Source organism: Anolis carolinensis, chromosome 1, assembly GCF_035594765.1.
Source record: "Anolis carolinensis isolate JA03-04 chromosome 1, rAnoCar3.1.pri, whole genome shotgun sequence".
Taxonomy (NCBI): Eukaryota; Metazoa; Chordata; class Lepidosauria; order Squamata; family Dactyloidae; genus Anolis; species Anolis carolinensis.
In genome coordinates, this window is record NC_085841.1 from 172,006,258 (window position 1) to 172,031,773 (window position 25,516).

Consider the following 25,516-nt stretch of genomic DNA (forward strand, 5'->3'; position numbering starts at 1 on the left):
CCTTTTGTTTCAATAAACTCTGTTTTGAAGACACTTTTAAGTCTGGCCCTTTAAGGTGTCTGTGATTCCAACAGAACATATCTCAAGAAAGTGTTAAAGCAGGAGGCTCTTGACAAGAATGATTCCAATATCACAGGAATTTCTTGCATTATGACTTCATATAGCACTGGTATAGTGCCCTCAACAAATTACGCTCTGCAGCACATCTGTCAATTAAATTGTAAACTAGTAAGAACTTATATCAGAACAGCTTACCCCATCCACAAAGACAATGCACAAATAAATAAAGAAAAAATATTTTCTACTGTGGGTTGCTGTGAATTTTCCAGACTATATAGATTTTCAACTGTGTTTCTCAGTACTGGCTATGGGAAATGTATGAAATTTAGTTTTCACTTACCTTGATAGCTCATAATTTAACCTTCAAACTTTTGGAGTATCAGGCAACACGTAAATATTTTGATCATTTTCACTATCTTTGAAAAACAATCCTCCAGTTAAACATGGACAATAGTTTCACAGTTCACCTCAATATATGGATATTACCCATTTGTGCTCTTACATCTGTGTCAATGCAGCCAGGTCCAAAAACAATTTGGATAATGTCTGGCTTAATCCATACACGTTGAAAAGTGTATGTGAACTAATGAAACGATTTCTCAAAAGCTACAATCAACAAGAATGGTTTGACTTCTTAAATGTAAGACCTTCACACCAATGTCTTCATCATATGGCTGAAGAGCAGGAAATACACAACAATATATGCTCTGAGACTAGTACCCAAGATGCCATTTCTCACAGTTCACAAACCTGTTGCATGAATACCCTAAAATACTGTTGATTCTTCCTTCTCCAGATGAGGCTGATGAAGGGAAGGGAAGGAGAAGAAGGAAAAGGAAAGGCAGACTCTGATACGTGTACTGAAAATTTTGCATATCGGGGGCATTAGTAGTTTTCTTCAAAAAGATTTTTTTTTACTTTCCACTTTCCAGAAGGGCCAGGATGGCTTTTAAATCAATGAGCAATTCCTTTAGAAACACATACACATGAATCATTACTGCAAGTTATTTCTAAAATAAATTCATCAAATCATGGAGATGAGTTGAAGCTTCGTGGTTATCTACTTTTCTTCCTGAGGCAGAAAATGCAGAAATGTAGTGTTAGGGTGCTATTCAGCATCTGTTTTAAAACCTCTAGTGAAGGAGGAGTCACCAAATTTCAAAGCTGTCTCTTCCACTGTTCAACAGTCCATAACATCAGAAATCTATTTCTAATTTTTAGTTTAATCCAAAGTGCTTTTCCTGCATGGCAGGGGATTAGACTGGATGGCCCTTGTGGTTTCTTCCAACTCCATGAATCTGTTGGCTCAGGCCCAACCTTTGTGTGTTGCTTTATCATACTATTCTTCCAGTTCCCACTGCGACTAGATGGGGTCTCTCCCATGTACTTCTGTGGGATACAGTTACCTACTATAAAAGGGAGTGATGAGAGCTTGAGTGGCTGTTTACACACTTCATTATACAGCTTGCCCTTGCTCTTCTGGGGACTGTGTTCATTCCCAAAGAGCTGGGCATGTTTAGCCTGCAGAAGAGAAGGCTGAGAGGAGACATGATAGCCATGTATCAAGATGTGAGGGGAGGTCATAGGGAGGAGGGAGCAAGCTTGTTTTCTGCTGCCCTAGAGACTAGGACGTGGAACAATGGCTTCAAACTACAAGAAAGGAGATTCCACCTGAACATTAGGAAGAACTTCCTGACTGTGAGAGCTGTTCGGCAGTGGAACTCTCTGCCCCGGAGTGTGGTGGAGGCTCCTTCTTTGGAAGTTTTTAAGCAGAGGCTGGATGGCCATCTGTCAGGGGTGCTTCGAATGTGATTTTTCTGCTTCTTGGAAGGGGGTTGGACTGGATAGCCCTTGAGGTCTCTTCCAACTCTATGATTCTATGATTCCTAGCCTTTGCCAAGTCTTACAGACTGCAATCTTACCAACCAGGAAGATACTCCTCTGGATCATCACGATAAACTTCAGCCATGGCCCATGTCATGAGTGGATGGATGAATGAAACTGTATGCTCAGAGTTTGGCTAAAGGCCTATTAGGAGGGGTTGCCAAGGCTGAAGACACCATCCTAAGAAATTTGGAACCTGGAAAACCGCATTATGGAGAAACATAAAAAGTGCTGATGAACAAAACTGTTGAGCTACTGACATAATTGATCTGGGAACTTCAGTAAACAGGACATGTTTACATGGTCAAGAGACAATAATTCTTTAAGTTAAGGAAATCAGAAATAATGATTCCTTATGGTAAAGGAGGAAAAATTACATTTGTTCGGAACTGATGGAGCATCAGTAAGTCTTAGATTAATAAGAAGCTGCCAATTAATCAAGAGAACAACAACAGCAGAAAAATTACTACTTATAGACACTTTCCTCTTGGAAAAGTGTGAGACCAGCAGGGGAATGCAGAGTCTGGGAATTTGCCACTTTCTTTCAAGATGGCGTGAATGAAGAAGGTGGTGAGTATGCATATGATTGAATGTATGTGGAGTGAATGCAGAGTGAATGTTTCCCCTTTGTCTGTGTAATCAATATAGCTATTATAAAACCAGTACTGGGTCTGTGTGTCTACTTCTGTCTTTGAAAGTGTCTAACACACCATGTCCTACTGAAAATGGAGTAAAATAACACTTTTAAGATTAAAAAAATATTCATGATACCAAGATAGCTTCAATTCTACACAAACACTGTGCAGTAAAAGGGAAACCTTTCCTCATTTTATCATTTGGACATAAAAATACATTAAACTCAAAACTGACAGTGTATATTGAAATGAAATGCATTATCAAGTTATTGCATAAAATTATTTTTCTTCCTAAGCAGTAAAAAGGGGGTCTTCACTTTGTCTTTTTGGCAGTACTGAAAGTATAAGATGAAATACTACACACAGTAACAGACTATAGAACTTTATTTTTTTTATTTTGTGTAAGCTAAGAGGAAATTTATACACTGAAATTTCAAAAAAGACCTCAGGCATGCACATAAACCTTGTTAGAGGTTGTTCTACATAGCATTCTCTTTTTCCATAGGAATTTCCCCGAACATTTACAACCCATAGTTTTACTGTACATACAGCCTAAACCATAGCAGTCTATGATTATGTCAAATTTACACTGTGCAAAATCAAACATAAGAATAGTGGTACAACAACGAAAAATAAATGTAACAAGTATATTTCACTGTAAGACATTCAGATAAGTTTTGGTCCTTCCAGCCCAAATCAAATTGACTAACAAGAGATTTCAAACAATTCAGTGGTTAGGCAGTGATTTATCACTTAACTAAAAAGAACTGATAGGAAACCCTTTGGAAGGCAAATATGATAAATCCATACTGTAGAAGTTGAAAAGCTAAAAATGAAAGCAAAGCAACATCCCAGTTCCCCCCAAAAAAGAAAACGCCACATCAGATGAAAGCCACTGAAAGACTGAGAATATTTGGGCTTTTTCAGTAAAAAGGATTTTCATCAAAGGTAATTGATTCATTGTAAGATAAGGGGGAAGGAAAAACTGGTGGAGATTTTATGAAAAGCAAAGATCTGAACTTTTTGATTTTTAAAAAATATTTATAAAGTTTTTTTTAAGAAGGACACGACCAGTGTATTCCACAAAGACTAATGTTTATATCCCAGCACAACAAAAAAAAAATCTTCAAAAAAAGAGTTCAACCTTTCCCAGTTATTTACATTTCTTCTAATTATAAATTTACGATTCCAGTATGTAAATAAATATACATAACTATGTATACCATTCTAGTGCTGCTTACCAACAAATCATCTGAACTTTAATTTTCAATTAAAGCAAAATTATTTTATAGGACCCTGAAAATGGGGCTTGGGGGGATCAATAGAAATTGTCCAATTCATTTTTTTTAGTCTACCTTGCCTTGGCAACTTGTTGAAGGCGTTAACGTGGCTGGGAACATCAACACCTTGGCATGCATGAAAGATAAGTCAGGAAGGCTAGAAATCACCTTGGCGGCTTCTTCACTGAGTTGTTCTTCCTTTTTGGGCTTTCTATTAAAAAAAGATAAAGAAAGGTTACTTGACGTTACCAGAGAAAAATCTTGTACAGATAGCTTAACCATTCTCAAGGAGCAATATCCTTTTTCAAACTTGCCAAATTGTTCAAGTGTTCAACAAATGTCAAATTCATTACATTCCCTTTCTGTTAGTTGAAATCACTGTGTTGACCTGCCTTGTTTTGCTCACAGCTGAAGGACGACAAAAAGATGTCATTTATGCCAATATGTTTATTTATTTTATTTACATCCAGCTTTTCTCCCAATACTAGGATTCAAGGCAGCTCACAGTAAGATTAGATGAAAAAGTGTAGATAAAAACATGACAAGTTATAATGTTAAAACACAAACAGAAATATCCAAATACTTGGATGTTTCGGCAGGCCTTTGGAGATAAAGTAATTAATTAATCAACCCCCGCGGGTTTTTAATTATCTATCCTGTATTTATTACGATTTTACCATTTATGTGTTTTAAATGCAATTCTTTATCCTGTATTTTTGTTTTAATTGATATATTGTATTACTGTTTTATCTTTTTATAGTGTGATTTGTATTATGTTGCCTATATTTTGTCCTGTGTTGTTTGAGCCTCTGCCCCATGTAAGCCGCCCCGAGTCCCCGCGGGGAGATGGTGGTGGGATATAAATAAAGTTTTATTATTATTATTATTACAACTCAGGAAAAGGCACATGAATAGGCCAAGCTGAACAGCTAAAAGTCTTTCCTAAAGAATCAGACAATTGGCAAACCCTTCCTGAATAAAGTGTTTCTGCCAACTGGTGAAACTACTGCAGGAAGGAGGCAGCCCTATCTCACTTGGAAGAGAACTTTCACAGCATGGAAGCATCCAGTTTAGAAGAAGCCACGCTTCGTTCAAGAGTAGACCCAGGAGCTTCAAGAGGAGGATACCCCATGTATTTCAACTTCTGCAAAGCTGGGTAGTGGGGTAATGCTTTTTTTTTTTTGCAAACACAGCTCTTAAGTGATACTGAGCTTTTGTTGACTGATTTGCCCTCCACTGTTGAACTGGAAATTCATGGCCAAGCCACTGGCAATACATCTGTTGTGACCAACGCCAAAGTATCTACTGCTATTATGATACTGTTTCTTCCTTTTGCTTTTCCTTTTGGAATAGTACTGCAAAAAGGCTGGGGGTGAAAAGGCATCTAAAAGCCCAAAGGAAAAAAAAGTAATGCAAATATTATAAAAAAACAAAGTCTACTAAATATGTGAGGAAATGTATGGATTTACAAAGTTGTGCCAATTTTTGTTTAGCGCATGATATAACAACCAGGAGGAAACATACATTTAGTCTACACTATAATTTGAAAAACTGAATTTTTGCTTCTGTTAGACCTGCAACGAAATCTCCTCAATCCCATATTGATCTTCACGGCATTATTTTACCTGCGTTGAAATGTTTTCAAAAGGGACTAACCAATGGATACAAAGGTCTGCGGAGCTAAATAGCTGTCCTGTCCCGCCCCCCGCCCCCCCCCCCCCGCCTTGTCCCCCTTTTCTCTAGCCAGGCCTCAACATGTTTCCTCTGTATTAGAATAATAGAAATTCATGTCTTCCCTTTTCTTTTTTTCAGACTAAGAACCCCCAATTCTGTCAATATTTCTTCAGGTAATATTTTTCTATATGGCTGACCAAGGCTGTTGTCTTACGAACTCATCCCAATTTGTCTGCAAATTTCTAAAAGTGTGAGACCAGAACATAGTGTTTCACATGTAGCTAGACGAATGCAGAATAAAGTGGAACTATTCCTGCTTTTAACTTGAAAACTATAATTCTATTGACACAGTGCAGAATTCCATTAGCCTTTTTTTAAGGTGACTCATGTTTAACTTGTGACTGAGCAAGTCCAAGATGCTTTTTTGTATATATTATGGATAGGCAAAGTCCTGGTGATGTTCCACTACTGTACAATCTTTACACACTTCTCTTAACTTAGTTCTGGGCTTTTTCAGTTTTATTTTGAGGATGGGGAGGCTTATGAAGGAAATCAGTGGTGAACAGGATATCCAAGTAAAGTTTTTGCACTCATATTAAGTGTGCACGGTACACAGAATCACTACTATATAAATGCTCTTAGTGCTTACAGAATGAAACTATTTTGTTGGCTGTTTGGAGTTTACCAAATATTCTACAAAACAAAGTAGAAAGAAATGGGCCGTTGATTTCATCAACAGCAGCCCTTCCAATAAGAGCATAACCTGTGTTATTGGGATCTGAGACAAATCAGTCTCTGGAGACAACTGAGAGCCAGGCCAGCATGTCACCTGTTCAGCACAATAAATGTTGCTTGCACTAAATTAATCAAAATACTGAACCATGAAGTCAATTGTAACTTAAGCAGACCCAGTGCACAACATCTTCAGAGACTGATATGAAGTGTGAAATGGGTAAAAGAATCTTAACTCATTTTTAAGGTCTATAGGTTATGGGAGGTATACCAGACAAAAGAGATAAGGAGCACACAGCCTTTCCAATTATGTGGGCATTCATTTGATACTTTTTCATCTCATGATTTGGATCTAGGAGATAGACTGAAAGGGTGTTACTTTAAAAGGAAGTTGCTCTAGTGAATGCTAGCAAACTTAATACATGATCAAAATCACTCTCTTAGTTCTCTGCTTCATTCACATTTAGAAAATACAATTAAGGCACTATCAAATTAGCCATGTTACCTCCTAGGGGTGTTTTTTGTTGTCCTGAATTACATTTTTTGGAAAAAAAAATTATTTACAATTGGTAAATAGACTGATAAAGTGTGGGATACTTCCCATTATCCATGTGTGTCTGCAAGGCAACAGTTGTAAAGAGAAGCAGACATGTATGTGGAAAATTTTCTGAAGCTCTGGTTTTCTGTGGAAAAATCCCCCCCAAACAAGGTCCTGGGGTGGCCTAGCCAGTCTCCAAATCTCAACCCTATAGAAAACCTTTGGAGGGAGTTGAAAGTCTGTGTTGCCCAGTGACAGGCACAAAACATCACTGCTCTTGAGGAGATCTGCATGGAGGAATGGGCCAACATACCAGCAACAGTGTGTACCAACCTTGTGAGGACTTACAGAAAACGTTTGACCTCTGTCATTGCCAATAAAGGATTGTAAAGAAGTATGCATTTTAGTTTACAGATGTCATGTTTAACTGCGTTTTAAAAGTCATGTTTAACCGTTTTAAAAGAGTCAGTATTTCAGTTACTCTGCTCTCATGAGTGGTTGCCATGGAGAAGGGGGCAGAGCCAACTGCATTTAGCTGAAGAGAGAGCAGAATTTGGAGGGAAACTCAGTGTCTGTGGTCAGCGAATCACAGGGGAGTCTGATTCTCAGTTGGAGGATCAGGGTGGCTCAAATGTTGGATTTTAAGTCAATTCTAAAATAAGTTTGGTGACTTATTTTAAGGTAGTCTGTCTCCTGACTAGGAACAGATATTCTGTGATTGAAAATCACCAGGTGACTGCAGTTTTAGGCAGTGGAGGAAGAAGTGACATTTTAGGAAGTTTGGAACACCTCAATATAGCTTTGCAACTGTTCAGTAACGTGCCTCAAACAAGAAGAAAAGTTATTGTAACCATTAAGCTTGTGCCTCAATAAATGTGTTATTATTCCTTCAAACATCTCAGTCTCTGTCGTATATACACACATCAAGAATAAACAAGAAGAAAGAAGAAAAATAAAAAATTTAAAAGTCTCCTCTCTAAGTAGCTAGTGGCTACGTATTCCTATAGTGGTGGCAAGAATTGATGATCCCCTTGACATTTGGTGGCAGCATTATAAAACCTCTATAATTTGGTAGCAGCTTTTAAATAAAACATCTTTAATAAATGGTGGCAGCAATAATATAAATATAAATAATTAATAGGAACTCCTCCACATCTCTGCAATCGGTGTCAGAGGTGGGGATTTTAAAAAAAGTTTTCTCCCCCTTTCTGACATCTTTGCAATTTGGTGGCAGCGGTGGGATTTCAAAAGGATTCCCCCCTGCCTGAGTTCATTACAAGGATATATAACAAAGTACTGAGATAAACTTTTGTTATGGACCAAATACTTATTTTCCACCATAATTTGCATGTACATTCATGAAAAATCAGACAATTTGATTTTCTGGATGTGTTTTCTCATGTTGTCTCTCATAGTTGAGGTCCACCTATGATGTCAATTACAGGCCTCTCTCATCTTTTTAAGTGGAAGAACTTGTACAATTGGTATCTGACTAAATAGTTTTTTCCCCCACTGTAGGACATGAAGTTATAATCCTCACTCTAGCATTGAGAGGAATAGACTAAAAATGAACCTCCTGCTAAGTTCAATGCTCCCCATCAATCAAAAGTACAAGTAGTCAAGAAGAAATGCAATCTGTTGTTTGTGCCCACAGACTCACACTCAACCTTTAGGGAAATACAGGATTTTCAACAAGTTGTACAGAATCTATTTTTTTTTCAATTTGAAATGGAATTAGTGAGTGAAAAGAATGTGAGTGAAGATGAAGGTACTACAGTTAAACTTCAGCAATAAAAGGTTAAATTACAAACAATAGCAGGTACAACTCTTTCAGCTACTGTTGTTGCTGTTTGTCTTCAACTCATTTCTGTTTTATGGGTTTTATGGGATTTTCTTGGCAACTTTTTTCTCTGAGTCTGAGATATAAGATTTGTCTAAGATCATCTCATTAGGTTTCCATGATTAAATGGGGATTTGTATTCTGGTTTCTGAGTGTCCTAATCCAACAGTCACACTGCTACACAACACTGGCACTCTCTCTTGGGATATGTGTCCTTATCAAATAGTGTACAGTAAATTGTTGCTAAATATAAGGAAAATATGTTCTATTCTCTTTATACTAGTACAAATATTAAGAAAATATTTTCATGTTAAGTTTTGAATGTGTTTGACTGCATCATTCAAATAAAACAGCCAAATCATTTTTAAAGCACTAGAAAATATTCTCAAAAAATCAGCTCTACTTTTTGTAGGAAAAATATGCTGTTACTTGGTTACAGTTGGATTTGTACAAACCTATTTTTGGAGATATAATATTGATCTATTTTTGGACACAGCTACTTCAGAATTATGAATGTTTATCAATTAAGGTATAATTTTAATCCAAAATTAGTTTAGTTTTTTAAAAATACATACACAGTAGCCTATGCCAGAATCTCTCCCTGCTGGAGCCTCATATATGCTCTGAGTAGTCATTCCCGAGGGTTAAGAAATCCTTTAGAATCAAACTTGCAGTGCAATAGAAGTGAGTGAAGGAGAAGAAACAGAAAACTGATATTCTGCCATGCAAAGAAATACCTTCTGAAAAAGCCATTTTAATAAATGACATTTAGAGTTTTGCCACAAAAAGACTTCTGTTCTAGTATTTATAAGTGAAATAAAAAACAATTATGACTGTTCATCAGAAGTGAGGTACACAGCATGTCAACATTCCCCAGCACATTCTTTCTTTATGATCAGAAGCATATGGCTTCATTTCATCATAATTTCAATGGCATCAAGATAGGTAATTTTCTTTCTGTTTTACATAATGTTTTGTCTTCGAAAAGGCAGACTTCATAATATGTTTCTATTTCTTTCTCTCTACAGGAGTTGTGGTTAAGAGAATAAACACTAATTCAGAGTAAGCATTTATTTATTCAGCAACTGAGATGTGCTTCATGTTGGACACTTTTATATGGTTCCAGCAGCCCAAAAACTGCTCCACTCAGGGCCAACCTGACTACAACCATCTATAAAAGGTTTCTGTACAGGCTCAAATCTTCCTTGATCTGCTGCCACAAGCAAAGGCAGGGACTAATAATTTTCAGCTCCACACATTCCTTCAGCTGCCATCCTGGGAAGGAGCCATATCACATGCAGCCATGGCTACAAACAAGTTATATAATGTATCATGAAGCATATACTCAAAAGAAGCCAGACCACCTGCAAGTTGTTACCAATTATTATGTGTGGCCTTTGTTTTAATTTGTCATTTTTCCTGTCCTGATTCTGATCTTCTACTGTCTCTCTCCTAGTCTGTCTCATATTGCCAAACATGTCTCCTTGCATTAATTCATTCTGAAAGTCCAAATACTGTTCATTACCAGGCCTCAAACTATAAATAATAGGAACTATTCCTAGGGCATATTTTCTGTTAATCTACCTGGTTTTAACCAAATGGCTAGCTACAGATCTTTCTTTAAAATTGTTCTACTTTGCTCTTTTGACATTTCAATAAACAATGAGTTGAATATAGCAACACTCTTAATGCTCACAGACTGCCCACCAGATCAGTAAAGTCAAGTCAAGCAACTCAATGCAAATCCATGAAGAATGATCATCAATAAGGAGTTCAGTTTCCTGTGTACTTGATGAAAACGTTATGGATTTAAGTTGTGCTTTTTGGATTGGGAGTGTTAATACCTACACTATACAATACATGTGCAAGCAGTGAAAGTAAGGGATGTTCTGACATAAAAGACAAGTCTTTAGTTTATTATCTTGATGGCTACAGAAAAATACTACAATAAAACAACTTCTAAACATTAAATTGTGTCAGAAGACAAACACATCCGATTTCCACTCTTCTTTTCACTCCTTAATGTTCGAGCTCACATTAACTAAAGCAAAGGAAAATTCGTGTTCTGTGCTCCCCCCAGTGGCAATCTGTTGGATTAACATCACTAGAAGTTCTAGAAGTTGGAATGACTTCACTTGCAGAGAAACAGTTTCCAAAAACTCTGAACACGTTTCCTACTAGATTTTCTAAATCTGCAATATTAACTGCAGAAACACCATTGATGAAGTTAAAGGAGTGGCTCACTGCACATGCTTGAGCTATATACTGATGTCAGATTTATCTTTTTTTCATAATCACAACCACAGGCAAACAAAAATTCTGCCACTCAAGTCACTAACTGGAGAAGTACAGGCCTCCTTCACTTTGCTACCAGCCATTCTCTTAGGCCTTGTTTCCTTGTGATCTTTGAACTCTGGCATCTGACAGCTATAGAGAACCACCAAAAGCAGCAACAGCCTTCTGAATTGATAAGAAGGGAGAGAGCAGTGAACCTAACACTCCAGGTGGTCTGCCATTGAGGCAGCTGTCTTGTTTTGCTTAATGGGAGGATTACCCCTGGGCTTGAGGCAACACAAAAACAGTCTCCTCTTATTTGATCATTACTTGGTTTCTAATAACAGAAGTTGCTGCCATTATTTAGAAGAAAAGTTAAAATACACAGTTACATATTCCAAGTCTGAGTGGAGGCCACTCCCTCAAAACTGGAGCCAATGGATCCATTTGAAAGTAGAAGGTAACAGAAGAAAATTCTGCAGACACAGACTTTTCAATCTAGAAAGTTATCACATGCAAATCAGCTCAACTGAAGAACAACTTTTTTTTTAACAATCTGCACTGTAATGTGTCTTTCACTTGAGTAATTACTAGAATCATCAAGTAACAAAGATGCACCTATAAGCTAGGATTAAATCACCTCATCAATTGTCTCACTGCAAGGATCCATACAAGGAGCAAGTACTTATAATACATCCACATCTCTGTAAGAAAGCAGCACTACCTAATCACAGCCTGAAACTTTGGGCTGGACCTTGTACTTCATAAGATTACAAATTTGTAAACAGGCATCTGAAATACACTGGCATCAATGTGCAATATATAAAAACAAACCATGAGCACAGAACACTGTCCTACTTGCTTAGTACTGTATGCATAATTCCAAACATTTCTCTGCAGCTTAAATGGCTCTTCTTCTGTGCTTATGCAGTATCAGATCATATTTTAACTAGGTATAAATTCGCAGCTGACCAATTCTTAACTAATGAGTAATGGTTAATTATTAGGGAAGAAAGGATATCAAAAATGAAATGGATGTAATGAAAGTCAAAGAGAACTGGATTAAACAGCTGTTTCCAAGTGTATTTAAGAACAGCAAACATTTCCTTATATGGACAGTCCTCGAGTTACAAACATAAGAGACAACAGGAAGTGGGAGGAAATCTACCCCTAGGAGGGAAAATTCATTCTCTACCAGATCTCAGTGGGAAAAGGTATTTCCATTGAAGCTCTATCACCAATCCTTACTTCCATGACAACTCCAGATTTTCAAATTCCAATTGTCACAGGGACAGAAAGTGAGATGAAATATTCTGAACAGGGGCCCAGACAGTAAAATAAACATCACAGGGGTGTTAACCCTCCTCTATGCTATCCAAAACAAAGCAAAACAAAATTTGGCTGGAGTTACACTTCAAAAATGTACTCATTCAAACTTACATACAAATTCAACACAAGAACAAACCTACAGAAAATATCCTGTTCATAATCTGGGGACTACCTACATAAGAAACGTCTTCACTACAGAGTGACAACACAAAATATGGACTTTATAATTAGAACAGAATCCAAATCTATATCCTTCCTGTCACCTCCAAGCAATGTAAGTTTTCAGAGAAGTTTATAACATGTGAAGTTATGTGTTGACCTTGTAACATGTCAATGAGCTTTTATCACTGCAGCTGAGTTGCCAGAAACCTGCATACTGCTACAGATAGACTGAAAGTTAGATAGATTCTGACATGACAAAGGAATCACCACCTGTAAGCATAGGGAGTTGAATGTTACTGAGGCAAAAGAAATGCATTTTTAACATGAAGTTTTTATGATATAAACCTAGGCAAAGATTCTATTTATGCACTGATGTAGTGAAAAGTTATCCCAGCCCATTTGTCAAGGATTGTGCAGAGAAGGAGGGAGGAAACATATATGATAGATCTGGAGTTGTGTCTATCAAGGCCTGATTAGCTTATCCACTGACCCTCTTATAATCCGACCCCTCCACAAATATGGGGGATATATATATATACATGGAGGTCCAGAAGGCCTTTGTACACAAGCAAGATGGCAAACCACTCAAGGCAACTGCTCTTATGTGAGCATTGTGTCCCACTGTTAATATAAGGAACATGGGAGATCAACTATAGTCATTTAAGTTTCAGTGCTCAAGAAATGTAAGAATCACTAGTTGTTATGACTTACTTTGCTGATGAACTTGCTTTCTCCACTGTAGACATTAGTTTTGCAAATGCATCTGTCACTTTATTGTTGGTACTGGAAGTTTCCAGCTTGGAAGTTGTCAACTCGTACAATTCTGGATCCACACCTTATAGCATAAAATCATAATGAGTGATTGGTAGAAATAAGTGTGAAATTTTCTCAGTTTAAGAAAGTATACTCTCATATTCTGTAAACATCTGAACTATCAACATTTCTTGTAAACAAATCAAATACAAGATGTTAATTCCCTCACACACTCCATCATCCATATAAGATGTTTGCCAGGTGCAAATAATAATGCTGAACAATTGTTTAACCTGACATCATAACCTAGAAATGGTTTCTAATCATTAGAACATGATGCTTTAAAGATGCCATTTTCATTCCACTACCTCTATAGAATGTACATGAGTAAGTGAAGTCCTCATGCCATTTCCAACTCCTTTTTAATAATATTAAGCATTATTTCAATTTTTTCTTCAGTTTCTCATCGTTCATTCTAACATGAAACCTAAACCGGAAATAGTAATAATACAAAATATTAAAAGGAAGAAAAAGCTTTATAAATCTTATTATCTGAGTAAATTTCAGTATGAAATAATTTTAAAACTGGCACATCTATAAGTACAAAATGTTGACCAGAGAGAAGGGATTTTTTTTACATTTCTTAATAATTTCAAGGAAAAAAGCTCAAATATTTTCAAAATGTGAGTTAAATGAATATTAAAAGGTGTAAGTTGTCTTTTATGTTATACAACTCGAGTAATTTAATTGTAACTTTTTATTTTTGGAATTGTATGTTGTTAGCATCCAATTGTTGCCTGTTGTAAGGCTGCCCTTAGTTCCCTTCAGGGTGAGAAGGGCAGAGTACAAATGTGGGAAATAAATAAATAATCTTTTCAGTTAAGCCAAAAATTAGGTAGTACTGGCATCCCAATCTCATTACAAGCATTCTATCCTACTCAAACATTTTAGTTCAAATATTAATACAAAACCAATATACTTTGCTTTCTAAATATTGTCAGATGTTTACAGAACCTATAAAGACATAAAAGGCACAGGCCGTCTGAAGAGGAACATATACAATAAGTAAGAAATAAAGCTTCTGAAATCCCAGTAAGGTAAACTGATTTGTAATGTGTTTTTCACAATCTAAAGCAAGTTCTTTGATGGAAAGGGACTGTAGCCTTGTGATATGTTGCAAATAATATTTACAAGCCATTTGTCAAATGTAGCTGACGCTCATCAGTTTAGTATATGATTATGAAATTATTATTAGAGATTTTCAAACACTACTATTTTACTAAATTTAACACCAAGGTGTTTGAAAACATTAACAGGGATTTTAAAAAGTATGATGAATTTTGCTGACATGAGTAGTGATTTAAATATTATTTTAATTCTCATAGGAAATATATATAGCATTTTAGTAAGTTTTAGTAGAAAATGGGCACATCAGAAGCCTTAATGAGATTGAAGTACTTAAAGAACAAGATTTAGACCAAGCTCCGCTTAGACACACACATACACTATTACATATATAACCCACAAACAAGGCTCCCGGCTAGAAGCAAATGACTTTCCAAGAAACAAGCCAGAAAATCTACAGGAAATGCTGTAAATTAGATTATTACATTCTGATGAAAACCCAGAATAAATGATAATCTGACTTCAAAATGATCACTTCAGAAGTCGAGCTGCCAAAAATGCATGTACTAATAATGATTGTCACTCTTGAAATTAAAATGCACTGATAGATGTACAACTGTTTTGTGAAGTTACACATGACTACTATATATAACTCATATAGTTTCCAAATCAAGCAATTCTAATTAAAAGTTCATTTGGCCTCAATAATCTTCAAAAGTAGAAAAAAATCCCTGCAGACAGAAAAGCAAAGACATGCTCTTTCCATCCATATAACCATTTCCACAGAGCATAGCAGAGGCCTGTTCTCTCTTCCCCTCACAATATATGCATGGCTCAAGCACTCTACTGGGCAGGGTTATTTGGGAGATCTTCTATTCCCCCTAAAAAAGCAAAGGGCACATTTGTCTTCTTAGCCATATAGCAGTGTTATCCCTGAATATTTAAAGCTCTTTACAATTCAGTTTCTTTTGCAATGTGGTGTCAGGTATCTATATTTTTTGAGAGGAAGAAACTGAAGTAGCCTACACTGTGAAAGTGTAGTGTTTTAACAGATTTTCTCCTGAATGTGCAATCATTTTAATATTTAACATGGGAGCTACTATACATTGCATCTTGATTTATCTAAAATAACAATTGCACAGCTTTTTCTACATAGCAGATATGTGCCAGTTCTTCCCTAGAAAGACTTTTACTGCTAGATGAAGTTAAGAGTTATCTTCTGCAGACTTTAAGTATTAATACCAATGAGGTGTACCGCTTATGCTCACATACAAGTTGACTTCTTATAAAGTTGAAGGCAGGTTTTAGGGTCAAGATTATGGATTTTGATATGATCTATGGGTGTCAAACGTCATTCTGCAAGGGAAAGGATCAATGCCATCTCAGGGGGACAACTGCCCCAGATCACTGACGCCATTTCCCGTCCAGGCATTCAAAAAGGCCATGGCAGAGAGTAGATGGGTTGGTGTTTCTTTTAGGCTCTTCTGGGATAGACTAAGCTCTGGCCTTTCGCCACTTTACTCAGAGAAGGGGATAATTTCTTTTTTTGATAAAAATTAAAGTACAGTACTTACACTGACCAATGAATAAGTCTACCCAGTTTTTAACTAAAATGTCTAGCCTTATACATGAGTATATAGGTTATACTTATACATGAGGAATGCAAAGATCAAGGCCTGAAGACATTTACAGAAATATTTGTCTTTTGTTCCAACTTGTATCTTAAATTGTGATTTAGTTCAAAATATAAATCTTCTATTAAGGTTGTTCACATTTCTGACATTTTAAAATTAGCAAAATCCACTTTCTGTTTACAATTCTGTAGCACTGATGAAGTTGCATTACTAGAGACAAATACAGAAGTAAGACCCTGTTTCAAAGTGGGGATCTTAAAGGAAAATTAAAGCACTGATATTCTTGTTTGTAGGAAAGTCACACAATGCAGCTCATGCTTTTAGTAAGAATGTTAAAATATTAAATGTGCAGCGTTTAGGACTCTGCTGACCTGGGATAGTGGTGGCGGTGCTAGAGCTACTGTCATCCACGGGCCCAAAGAAATCAAGGTTCAGAAGAGTGGAACCTCCACTAGCTTGAAATTCAGTGACCGTGTTGGTAGGCAGCCATATAGAAGGTAAGCCAAGGTAGGGGTTTATGTGTAAAAAGGGGGTAAGACACACACTTGAACATGCCAGTTATAATTAGTAATTATTACATAGTGTTTTTATTATTAACATAAATAAATAGTGCTTACAAGATTAGTTTGTAGTTTCTAAGATGTTAACAAGTCAGTGTACATTCTCATGTACATATGAAACAAGTATTCCATTATTTATAACTTAAAAGCTAGCCCATACTTTTTAGGAAAATGGACAGAAGCAGAAAGATCCAGAAGAGATAATTAGCTAATTAAAGGGAAACATTTAGAACCATTCTTTGAATTCAAAGCCATATTGCTCTCTTGCATTATTATACATACACAATTTAAAATACTGACAAACTGATTTGTTACTTTTAGGGAACGGATTGTCAGTAGTTTAGCAAAACAATGAATGTGAATATTGGTAACAATGGTTCTCATTACATCCAAATTCTCAATGGCTAATTATGTTGTTCCCCTTTAATATTGAAACAGAAAAATCAGAAATAGATACATTTTTAAAAACTTGTTATAAAAAGCATGATGAAGAGACTGAAGTAGTAAGACACCAGACAACAGCAAAAGAGTCCATCCAGGCTTTCCTTCAGCGTTTTGATATAAATCAAAGTTTTTACAGCTTTAAACACTTCTATAGCAGTGTTTTCAAGTTACTGAAATGGCCAGTAATTATGACAGATTCAACTGCACTTAACAGAATAAACTGTGTTGCTGTCTGCTAAGCTCTTGTATAATTTAGAAGCATTTAGATTTTGAAGTGCTGTTCATGTTCTTGGCAATTAAATCAGAAAAACTATAAGAATACAAACTTTCACCATTAACAAGATGTATTCAGGTAGTAAATGTTTATAGCTTAAATGAACAAAAATTAAAGTGGGCCTTCAGCTTATATAATATCTGCACATTTTAAATTTATTTTTTTCCATTAAAGTGCACCCTTTGGAAACAGGGTTTGTTAAAAACTGTGCTTGGAAGCAGTCATCAATGCACAAAGGATTTTGCCATTTAGAAGTTTACTAAGAAGTCTAGGAAGACAAAATTTTGTTGTGAGGAGTGTTTTTGGCTCAAATCTAAAAAAAAAAAATTACCATTCCAATCTTCAAACATAATGCAGTATTTTATACCACAAGTGTGTATGCAACTCAACAAAACAATGCCTTACCTTGCTTTTAAGCACTACAAATTGCTTTAAATTGGGTATAGCTAAAAAGAAAGAAAGCCTGAATTTCCAAAGTTAAGAAATATATATATTTATATTTAAAATATCAGCAGAGAGATGTTTGTCTGAACTTTGTAGCTTTCTTAACTCTAGCTCTGGTGCTAGAGGCTCTACGGAGAGACGTACCATCTAAAGGGTTAGTAAGGCCACTGCTACTCCAGTCAAACTGGACAGGTGGTAGAGATTCCTAGAGTTGAAAAGTCAGAAATCAGATTTTACAGTTAGGTTATAGCATAATAAAATGTCTTGGGTGAAGTTCTCTTTTGCATGCAAGCAAAAAGGCAACATTTGAAAAGCCAAAGAATACCTACAGAGTCATAAAGATTAGCTTCTCATTAACCTTTAAACAGCTATGGTTCACAGTTCCTAGATCTGCTAAGGCTAGAAATGTATATGAGGCATCACATCACTGCCAAAATGCAGAAACAAATAATGATGTTATGCTAGCACTGCAGGGGCACTTTCTATCAGGGTGGCAGAAAAACTATCAGCTTCTACCACAACAGTTATTATTTTGAGCTTTGAAAATATAAAAGGGAGAATTGCTTGCAATACAGTTAAAAAGATACATGCAACAATTGGGCAAAGAAGGTAGAATTGGGATGCTTTTTAAAGAACCAAATCCAAAACAGTTAACAGGATCTGTTTACACTTGAAAACACAGAGATTAGAGAGCAATAGGCTTATGGACAGGTCACTGGATTGAACTGTTAGTACACTGGGCTGGGTTATAGAGACCTCAGTTTGGTCAGCATGTTTGCAAAGGAAAAGCTTGCTAAATAACGACTGACATGTAAGGTGGGAGAGCCACAGGTGACAGTTAATGTCATACTATATCTACATTAAAATTGGTTTGGACTGAGAACAGGCCTCAAAAGGAAGTTTCCTGCTAGAGGAAGGAGACAACTTCGTATAATTCCCTTTTCCCTTTCGAGTGCCCTCTTCTGGGCTCTGAGCCCTTTAGAGATGCATTTCAAGAGAAACAGAAGGGTTCTCTCTCCTCTTTTTCCAGCATGAGCTGAATTCTGCAGAGTGCAAATCCATACAGTATTCAGCACAGTGCCAAAAAATCATGCAATGATTTTCTTTGAAAACAATCCCTTTGGATTCTAAGGAAGTTTATTCTATGGGGGGAAAATAGAAAGCTGGGTTCACTCTTTGAAATTTTAAATCAATCTTATTTGCAAAAATACATAAACAAACTAGAACCAGCTTTAGGTTTATGACCATCTTGAGACACCTCCCCCCCCTTCATGTGTTTGTGCTGCCCTTATCCCATCCCACACTGCTTTTACTCTCTCCACTTTAACATTATTTAAAGTGAACTATAGCATCTCCTTCATATAATGAGGAAGCATGCAGAGGCTGGTAAGAATTAAAGTATAGTAGCAGACTGTTCTATAAAATTTCTATCTCTCTTTATTTTTGCATAGCAATTAAAGTTTGTAGAACAATATAAAAACAATGTACTGAGAAAAGGCAAATTTGTCTTAGTATTGTACTACTTTCCAAGACTTCAAACATAACCGAATAGATTCGAAGGTTTACTTTTCAACTTATTCTGAAAGTTTACTATTTCAAAACTGTAGATGGCCACACACAGGGGAATGTATTTTTTTACATCCAACAAGTGTAAATAGAAGTCTCATCCTCCAAATGCACTCATGGAGCCTATTTAAAAGCTTGCATACTCTTTTGCAAAGAAGCCTGATCTGATCATCTTGATCCTTTTGAATATGCTGCTCTCTGGATATTTAAAAAAAAAAAGACACAAAGGAAATATCACACGAATTACATAAAAATCCCAGTCTATTATAGGCTTAGTAATGTTCATAACCTTTAGAGGTTTGTTATAAATCCATTCCTCACTTTACTTGCTCCCACTCACTTTGAAATCCAAGAAAGCTGAATCTAAATACTAGGGGAAACCCCACACTGAACATGCAATTTTACAAACTCATGGTTTACAATTGAATACAGCATTTTTTTTCAAATGGCAAAAGTAGGTGAGCAAAAAAGATGCAAAAAGGAATAAGTCTCTATATGAAGGTTCTAAATTATACCAAGAGATTTAAGGGAGGAAAAAGGAAACTGCTAAGAGTCCAACTAATCTATAAGAAACATTGCTGTTCAGTGTATGGTGAGAGCAGCTTTTTCTGTAGTATGCTGATTTTGAGGAGGCATCAACCTCTTGAGACAGAAGATTGGTAAAATCCTTTGTAAATAAGTCTCTCTCCTCTTTGGCAACAATAGACTTTAACGAGTCAGTTACATGCTAGCCAAAGACAGCAGGTAGGACCATAAATATAATAAAGAAGATGTTAAGAGAAGCAACAAATAAGGACAGATACACACAAAAAGCCAAAGAGAATGAGCATGTAAAAGTGTGTTTGTATTTGGCAGACATACCCATACCCTCCCTCCTGTGTTCATGATATTTCTCTCTTTCTCCCTCTTTTTTTACCTGGAACTGATCAGGTGCACATATATTCATCTCTGGTGATACAGGCGGAGTCTGTCCTATTGAAGCAATTTTTTCTGCAGCAGATATTGGTTTCAGGGGTTCCTTAGTAGGTTCTAACATACCCTAGAAATAAACACATCCGATTGCAAGTTGTGTTTTATTTCCATGCATTCGGAACAACAGTTAAACTCTTCAGCAGTAGTGGAGATCATTTTGCCTTCCATGTGTTGCAGTGCAACTCTCATCACCATGAGGCAGCACTACCAACACCAAGGGATGATGGGAACTGCCATCCAATATCAAAGCACCCACACATGTTCCATTCCAATTATACTCTTGAAATTAAAAATACCATCTGATCCATTCTGAATATAGTCAGCCCTCTGTATCTATGGCTTCTACATCCATGTATTTAACCAACCTTGCCCCAAAAATATTGGAAAAAATGTTCCCAATAGCAAAACTTGATTTTGTTGCATACTAACTATAATCTGATATGTATGTATACCCTGCTGTAACATTCCGTAGCTCCTTAGGTACTCTCTGCTACTCCTTCGTTTGCCATTTTACATAAGGGATGTATATAATGGAACTTGGTATCCATGGGAGATCCTGGAACCAAACTCCCTTGGAGACAGTACTTCCACTACTGATTAAAATCTATTAACATTAGCTTCTGAAAATATTTTATAAAATAGTTAAGACAAACATTTGCCAATTACTGCAGTCTTTGATTTTAATTTGGTATTTTGTTTTGTTTTAGGGCAACATGTAGTATAAAAATATTCATACTCTCTACTATAATTATGTTAGTCAACATCTTTTTGATATACTTCTGTTTCAATGCACTGTATTGTAACTAGTCCTTATATACTGAAGTGACCTATAGGCTGAGTACCTTTTATCCTAAAAGGTTGGGATCATAAATGCTTTGGATTTTTTCTGATTTTGGAATACCTGCATTTGCTTATATGTACATAATGATCTTGAAAATGAGACTGAAGTCAAAACACAAAATTAATTGATATCTTAGATACACTTGAGGGTCATTTTGATTAATTTTGTGCATAAACCAAAGTCTGTATACATTGAACCACGAAAAATGCCAACCATGAGGGTAATTTCAGATTTGGGGATATTTCGGAGTTTTTATCTGAAAAGACTGGCATGCCCTTACATTTATAAGTGTTCTCAGAATCATTTAAATGATCACAAATAGTTATCAAAATGATCTGGTTGAAAGCTCCTGCTCCTACTCCTACATTTTTTTCAATAGTATTTTGTGTTTTAGCCTTTTAATACACCTCTGTAGTTTAGCTTTTAGCTTAGACTATAATGCTTTAAAGTATAATGATTTTTTGATACTATTCCCCACTCACTTATGATCTATGACCGTAATAAAGGTTTATTTGTCTGGTTGAAGGCAGAATATAATTCAGATGTGCTCCCCTCCTCCCTTATACACTTATTCCCTTCATCATTTGCTACATTACAATAAATATAGATTGTCACCTCCAAACCAGGGAAATCCAGGTCAAAATATGGATTCCAGTTTTGACTGGAGGCAAAATCATAATTTGTTCTGTTCAGATGCCAAGACAAACTTTATCACGAAGAACAAGAGGGAAGAAACTGGAACAAGCAAGTAAGAAACAAGACTTTGCTACTACCCTACATGTAAGATATTGTTTGGTTGAGACAAATGTGTAAGAACAGCCTTACTGGATAAGATTAAAGGTCTATCCAGTCCAGCAAACTGCACCATCAGTAGTCAATCGAGATGAAAAAAACCCATCTCACTCTTTATCCTAAAATGAGTACATATCAGTATATTGCCACAGTACAGCCCTATCTTCCCAGCTCAGGGAATCGTGCAGAGTGGAGGTGGGAAACATGTAGCACAACAAATCCTTGATCTATATTCCTTTACATTTTGATGGAATGTAATATATTTTATTAAGGTTAGAAACTATACCCAAATTACAATAATTTCTAAATGGAAAGCATTGGAGATTCTGAAAGGAAAATCAGACATTCTAAATAGAACAGAATAAAACCTTTAACTTACCAGTCCTGCTGCATACATGGGAACTATAACAGGTTGCTTCTTGTTGCCTGTGAAGAGCTGAGGTAAAAGACATTTGCAAAGAATTAGTGAAATTATTTTAACTACAAAGTTACCCAGTTAATCTCAAGGCCCTTGCTGGAAAAAAGGGCTGTTATAATTTGTTTACTTATAATTTTTAATGCAAAAACAACACTATTGGGAATAAAACTGCATTCCAATCTGCATGCAAATAAAACAGAGGAAAGAGAATGGAAAGTGGAGGGAGAAAGTGGCTTTACCAATAACTTACAATATTTCTGGTGTCAATTCCCAAGGAGCAGAGGAGCTTTTTGTTGCTGTGGGAGCCTCCCCACTGATATTTCAACCCATAAGCATCATGGATATCTTGAAGTTCTGCCCACACATCAAGCAGTTCCCTAGAGAATCAGTTATACATTAATTAAAGGGGAAATAGTGGCACTCAACAGCTTCAAACTCTTTATGATGAGTCTTTGAATGACCAATCTATTAGGAAGTCGCAATTAAACTCATACCCAACCCCAAACCTCTAAGGAGGTAACAGTGGTATAAGAATAATTATTATTCCAATTTGTAATTAGAAGATGTCTGTAAATAAAATTATGTCCTTTTTAAATTTTACATGAAATAATATGCAGTGTTTATAATAAACCACAACCTAATTAACTACCCCATTTATACATCATTTAAAATAAGAAACTACCAAACACATTAATCTGTGACAATACAAAGAACAAGAAATGCAAGCAATGGAAATGTGTTGATATTCAGACTCATTGAAATATTCTGCAGTTATATCTCAGAAACATGATTGAATTTTTAAATAAAACTCTAGGTATTTGTCATATTAAACAAAAGATACCTTTCTGATGGAGCATCATCTGCTCTCCCAGGCTTATTACCCACTTCAAGCAAAAGATTCAAAGGAACAATCTCTTCTTCCATTTCAGAAATGGGTACAGAAGGAAAACAGGCTTCAAATATTCGTTCTAGACGATTTAGGAGCACTGTCTGCATCAAGACATACAAGCCAAATGATTGAAAATTATGCAGATCAACATTTTCAGGAGTAAAGGAATATGGGGAAAAGAAATGAGTTATTAATTTGAAGTACAGAATCAATTATTTGAAAAATAGGCATTTCAAATGGTAGTTACAGTAAAAACAAAATGTGTTAGGAAATGGATAACCATTGTTGTGATGAATATTCCACTGTTCTCCAGCGAAAGGGGACCAAAAACCTCTCCTCCTCTCTACACTGGAGCAAAAAATGTCCCTCAAAGCACCTAGAAGCACAATTACAAAGAAGGCAAGGTGAAAGAAGAGCATAGCTCTGCCAACATAGACCCACCAGGAATTAACTCTGGGTACGCAGCTTCCAACACTAGACCCACCAGGTCTAGACTCCACCTACTACAGGTAAGAGTCTTGGCAACAGCCCTGCTCATTGTTCACACAGCTATCCAGCATGCTTTATGCCTAAGACCACAATTCCCTGGACCAGTTTCTTAAACTGTGCTCCTCCAGATGTTCTGGTCAGCTCCCACAATTCCTAAGAGCTGGTAAACTGGTTGTGATTTCTGGAAGCTGAAGTTCAAAACACCTGGAGGAGCACAGCTTTAGAAACACTGCCCTGGACAATGGCAAAGCATCTCAATGGCATAAAGGTATGACACAAAGACAGGAGGTTGAGTGGAATTGTGTGCGAGTATGCAGATGACAACTTGAAGAACTACATTTACAAGTAAACCACCTGACATTATTTGTGGTCTCTGAAACTCACACAAATGGGAGACTAGCAAAATACTTACTTTAGGAAGTGGGAATATCATGCTAAACATGACAAAATTTTGATGGAGGGGTCAGTTCTGAATCTTGCATCTATTCTATATTGAAGATTACAGGCTATGACATTCTAGCTGCTCTTGCATATATCCTCCAAAGGTATATTCCTCAGAATGGTTGATGGTGTAGCCATGCTTCCTGTAGAATGACTACACAAGAGAGCCAGCTCGTAAACCAGGTGAATTGTGGAAATCACCCACTTTGAAAAGCACTGCAGAAATAGTGTTTTTTTCCTTCAAAGAGCAAAAAATAAAAAAAAGGCCATGTTTGTGTTACCTAAAAAAACGTTAAGTCCAGTCATGTCTGGGGGTTGGCACTCATCTCCATTTCTAAGCCGAAGAGCCGGCGTTGTCCGTAGACACGTCCAAGGTCATGTGGCCAGCATGACTGCATGGAGCACCATTACCTACCACTGTGAAATTACGATGCACCTCGCTTTGTTGCTTTGGGTTTTGGCTATCACCCTGGTGACTGAGAGAAATGGAGGAAAAGCATATACAATGGGTCTTCCTCAATGCAACAGGAAGGGTACAAACCCTTTCCCTGATGAGTCCTGGAGCAAAACATCTGACATTGGTTTTTCTTGGACAAGGTGAAGAGGTCCACTTACAGAGTATCCCACTCCTGGATGATTTTTGCAGTGTTCCTAGATGCAGCTTCCACATGTGTCATGGACCAGAAGTTCTGCTGAAAGCATGTGCAAGACATTCTCCCCTCTTAGATGGATTGCTGATGCACCAATCCCAGATGCAGAGCATGAGATTGAGCAAGATACTGAACTTGGTTCCAGCTTGCTTGCTCAGTTAATAGAATACTATGGTGTTGTTAATAATGATTGGAACCACCTTGTTTCAAAAGCTTGAAAGGCCAACATCTTAAAGAGTATTGACATGGAGAATGCTCTCTTCAAGTGTCCAATGACCCCTGACAAAGAGGTCTTCTAGATATGTTCTCCATCCTTCTATGAATGTGTTAGTGGTGTTCACTGCCATAGATTATGGAAGAAGAAATTACTGTACATGTGTAGATTCCATCCACTATCAGAGAGAATGATGAACACTGCATGGGATTGTTAACCTCATGCCTGGAGACTCTTTCATTTGATGCATGACAGGAATTATCTGAAGCCTTGCAAATCAAGTCGATGCCATGTCACCTAGCAGACCTGGATGTTTCTGCCACTTGCTCTATGATTGCCGGGACAGGAAATGTGTCCTTACTGCCAAAACACTTTGGTAACCATTCTAACAGGTGCAGATGACCCATTTGTGTGAATTATAGATCACAACAAGGTTTTTTAATTTATCTACTTCCTTCTTATGTAATAACTTGGTAAAAGTAAATACCTTCCTCATACCATACTGATTGGGGGTGAGACTGCTGCAGCATTATGGGAGCCAGAAGAAGTGAAGAGGTGATAACGTCAGAGACAACATTGTCCATGCAAAGGAAAGTTGTATA

At 36.6% G+C, this 25,516-nt stretch overlaps 1 protein-coding gene across 3 annotated transcripts in view; it reads right to left on the reverse strand.

The window, feature by feature from the left end:
• Positions 1-2,945: 2,945 nt before the first annotated feature.
• The window catches only part of aftph (aftiphilin), a 43,688-nt gene continuing 21,117 nt past the window's right edge, over positions 2,946-25,516 (reverse strand). Inside the window, exons 3-10 of one of the 3 annotated variants that reach the window (XM_003215234.4) lie at positions 23,073-23,221; positions 22,482-22,608; positions 22,193-22,249; positions 20,125-20,247; positions 17,787-17,847; positions 16,292-16,375; positions 13,120-13,243; positions 2,946-4,070 (exon numbers count right to left, since the gene is read on the reverse strand). In XM_003215234.4, coding sequence (XP_003215282.1) covers positions 3,926-4,070; positions 13,120-13,243; positions 16,292-16,375; positions 17,787-17,847; positions 20,125-20,247; positions 22,193-22,249; positions 22,482-22,608; positions 23,073-23,221 — 870 coding nt within the window. In that variant the 3' untranslated portion in view covers positions 2,946-3,925. Of the gene's footprint in view, positions 4,071-13,119; positions 13,244-16,291; positions 16,376-17,786; positions 17,848-20,124; positions 20,248-22,192; positions 22,250-22,481; positions 22,609-23,072; positions 23,222-25,516 lie in introns of those variants that run through there. The other 2 variants (XM_008114739.3, XM_008114743.3) reach the window with 2 other exon arrangements.